Raw genomic sequence first — 3,646 nt, 5'->3', positions numbered from 1 at the left:
TTTTAATAACTTACAAACATAGCTACTTTATTTTAGATACACGTGAACAGCTACAATATTCAACCTGAAAACAGAAATGACAGAAGTGGCAAGATTGCTAAGAGTGGGAGAACTGAGATGATCTGCCATAATCCAATAGAGTTTAATGAGAGTTAGAAAACAAACACTGGTGTTTAAGTAGTTTACAAAACCTTTTTGAGGCAGGAGGAGGAGAGAAAAAAATGGTTTTTTGTTTTTATTTCTCACACCCATGCCTAATGAGAACAAAAATCTCAGGAGATAAATTACAGATAATGTCTGTAATCTAATACATACTTAATATCTTCAGGTGGAGAGAGTGAATACACCTCTGTATCAGAGAGAAAGAAGCTATTTGGGGAAATTAAGAAACAGAATTTTTACTCTGAAGCAATCATTAGTTGGTGGTTCATCTGCTAGGTATAATAATTGAAACTGTCAAAGAAGATTAGTTAGGGTGAATACTATAACCATGAGAAATCCCAAAACAAGAGATACATTCTTTAGTTCTTTTCCTATTTGGATGTGTAGAGCATTAGTTCTGAAGGATGAAAGTAGAAAAAACAGTAGCTCCACCGTAATGTCATCTAGGTACATGTGTGTTGCAAAATCTCATCTGTGCTGCTACAGTTGCTACCACACTTCAGAAGGGAAACTGGAAAGTCTGCTGATGGGTTTCATTAATCCAGCAGTCCTTAGGTGTTAGGAATCATTGCTTTTTCCTTCCGCCTCTTGACTTTCCAGCAAGGCTTTGGATGATGGCACTTCTCCACCCTCTGCTCCTTCATCTAAAAAAGACAGAATTAAACATTTATACCACACACTTTCTCACAGCTTTTTTAATGCAGCCAAATACTGGGGTTCAATCTCTGCTCGGATTGGCTCTTTATTACCACACTCACGGCTGCTTTAGAAAGAGAGATTAATTCCAACGATAGAGAATTTGGAGAGGCATCTTCCAAAAGCAACTGCCTATCAGTGTTGGTTTGCCTGTTCCTTGCACAAGCCGATCAATGTCCGTTTGCTTGCAAGAAACAGATTTAACTTATTATTGTTATCCTTTTTTTTCTGGGTCATTTCCAAAGTCAAGTTTGAAAATCGCATTCCTCTGAGCATTGCTTGGTTCCAGGTAGATAACATGAGAGTTTATGAACATGCCAGTTATCTGGCTGACCTTCTTTGCCAAGAATCACCTAGGAGAATTCATCCTGTCTTCACAAGATGGGGGGATTTCTTGTTACTCTGATTTGGAAGTTCATTCTTCCATAGGTTAGAATTGAATGCTTACAAGACTAATGTAAGTAAAAGCTCCCCAGCATGCACAGTCTTTAGATAAAGGGTTTCACACTGTCACTTTGATGCTCAAATTCTCTGAGAAACAGAAACCTCTCTTGCCTTGATTTCCTTGCAAAGCATAATCATTTGTACACTACCTTTAAGTCCCACATGGCATTACCAGTGCTAACAGAACAGTCTGTATATCCAAATTGAAGACAGCCTATAGCATTTGGGGACAAGGAGAGGTCTGGTCAGCATATCTGGCTGTACCGTCTGGTGCTTTTAACAGCTGCAATCTAAGGGGAACTTTTTCAGCTATTTGCCCTGGAGACTTGCCATAAAATATCACAAACAGCCAAAAGAGTTATATATATTGGTCTCTACATATCACAGCAAATATATACTGCTGTACACCATTCATCAGCTAAAGCTCTTGGCAGAAACCGCTTGATTTTTGTAAGCTGGCTCAGAGGTCTGGGGGCTTCAGAGTTTTATACTGGTAAATTAAGAACTGAGCTGTTTGACACCCTTCAGCATTACGTAGCACAGCATGCTGAGGAAAGGGGGACAGAGCAATCTCCTATGTTGGCTGTTTCTGTGTGGGGTTGGATGTCTAATATTAGTCAAGTCTTGCAAACAGGGTAAAGGACAATAGTTAGAGGAAATTTACTCTCATAGTTGGTAGCACTTCAGTGTGCAACAGATGCTAAGCTGCTGAGTGTATCAAGATAGTTATACACGGTCATCTAGAAAAAAAATCATCAAACAATAAAGGTTATTGGCAGAATGGTGCTCTAATGCAGATTGCCAAATGTGTGAAATCAGTATGGCCTCTTTGCTCTCAAACTTATTGCAGACTCCTCTTCAACCTTTGGATCACCAGTGACACCAGTCTACTGTTTAATATGGCTCTAGTATGGGCTCCCATCAGACCACCTGTGGAAAGCCTCAGCCCTCCAAAATGTACACAGCATGAGGATGATCAGACAGGATACAGATGGTCTTCATTTCATTGTTAGGCTCTGAGATAAACAGCTGGTGCCAAAACCTCTCCTATCAATCTAATGAGAACATTAATTTGGTGCAGCTTGCAGAGTACATGGAAATTTATATCACACATCTCTAATCCTTGTATATTCATAAAGAATAAAGCAAAGTCTTTTTTCTCTTCTAAGCCACACAAAAGGTATTAGCACATCCTGTTCCTGACCTTTCACTATGACAGCAGCTGACAGCATTTCAGAGAGGAAATGTATGATCCAATGAGCATTAGCTAAATATGAAGAAAGATGGAGAGTCCTCCTCACCATTTCCTATAATCTTCACTGAATCTTTCCGAGTGGAAAAAAAATAGGGCATACTTTATATAGCCACATGTTCCATCCTCTCCACTTTTCTCATTTATCCAACTTCTTTGTTCCGAGCTGGAAATGGCTTTCATTTCTTTTAACAACTCATTGTTAAAGCCAGAAACAGGCAGAACTAGATGCCTGTTAGAGCCTCAGATCTTTCACAGTTTCCCTGTCAGAGCACTTGAACTTCCAAACTTTGTTTCCATTTTGATGAATTCTCCTCATTTTGCTTGCTATCTCATCAGAAGTTTAACTTACAAGCAATGAGGCTGTAATTCCATGATACCTGTGGAATTCCCAACAGCAAAAAGGATCCAAGCAGTCAGAGTGGACGTAACTGTATCCTGTATTCATTTCCTATTATCACTACTGTAAACTGCTGATAACAAAAAGTGCTCTTTCCAGGCATGCTCTGGCACAGCTGTATGTCAATGACAAAGCAAAGGATAATTCCATGCTCATAATTGTTCTTGAAATCCTGGCAGTGCTGGTCCTCCTAGTTGTAAGAAAGCATTAGTACATTTTGCTAAAACTAATGTAGCTGTGTTGCATTTCTTCTTCTTAATGCATTGGAGGGGCAGCAGGAGAGGACCATTATTCTCTCTGGAAGGCTAAGTACTTATTTTATGCTGTGCTGTAACATTTCTTTTAACAAGAATTTCACTCCTTTATGTTTATTTTTATCAGGGGGTGGGAAGATTTAAGAGAGAACTTTTGCATGCTTTAAAAAGTAAATTCTTACCAACTACTAAATTTTCCAGAGGCCAAAATGAAACAAACATGAAGAACCTATCTACAGCTGTTGTATTCTTTTGTGCTTTGTTTAACATGGTGCATCTTCCTCCAGGTTCACTGCTCTAAACAGTGCAAAGTTAAGTTACACAAAATGCTAACGAATATTTCAGTGATTTGGACTGGTCACTTCACTGCCACAGCTCCTGACACGATTAACAATATAAATTCTCATCTACCTCCCCTTCGATAAGGCAAACGGTTCA

The 3,646-nt window shown here is 39.1% G+C and overlaps 1 protein-coding gene across 1 annotated transcript in view; it reads right to left on the bottom strand.

Annotated features, from left to right (window-relative positions):
* Nucleotides 1–250: 250 nt before the first annotated feature.
* PKIB (protein kinase (cAMP-dependent, catalytic) inhibitor beta) overlaps nt 251–3,646 on the bottom strand; it is a 5,292-nt gene continuing 1,896 nt past the window's right edge. Inside the window, exon 2 of the mRNA XM_010181697.1 lies at nt 251–806. Within this exon, the coding sequence (XP_010179999.1) occupies nt 721–806 (86 nt within the window). The 3' untranslated portion in view covers nt 251–720. The remainder of the gene's footprint in view (nt 807–3,646) is intronic.

This window comes from Mesitornis unicolor, unplaced genomic scaffold (assembly GCF_000695765.1).
Source record: "Mesitornis unicolor isolate BGI_N332 unplaced genomic scaffold, ASM69576v1 scaffold46903, whole genome shotgun sequence".
In the NCBI taxonomy this organism is placed as follows: domain Eukaryota; kingdom Metazoa; phylum Chordata; class Aves; order Mesitornithiformes; family Mesitornithidae; genus Mesitornis; species Mesitornis unicolor.
Note: the sequence above shows the minus strand (reverse complement) of the source record. Positions and strands in the feature narration are given on the sequence as shown.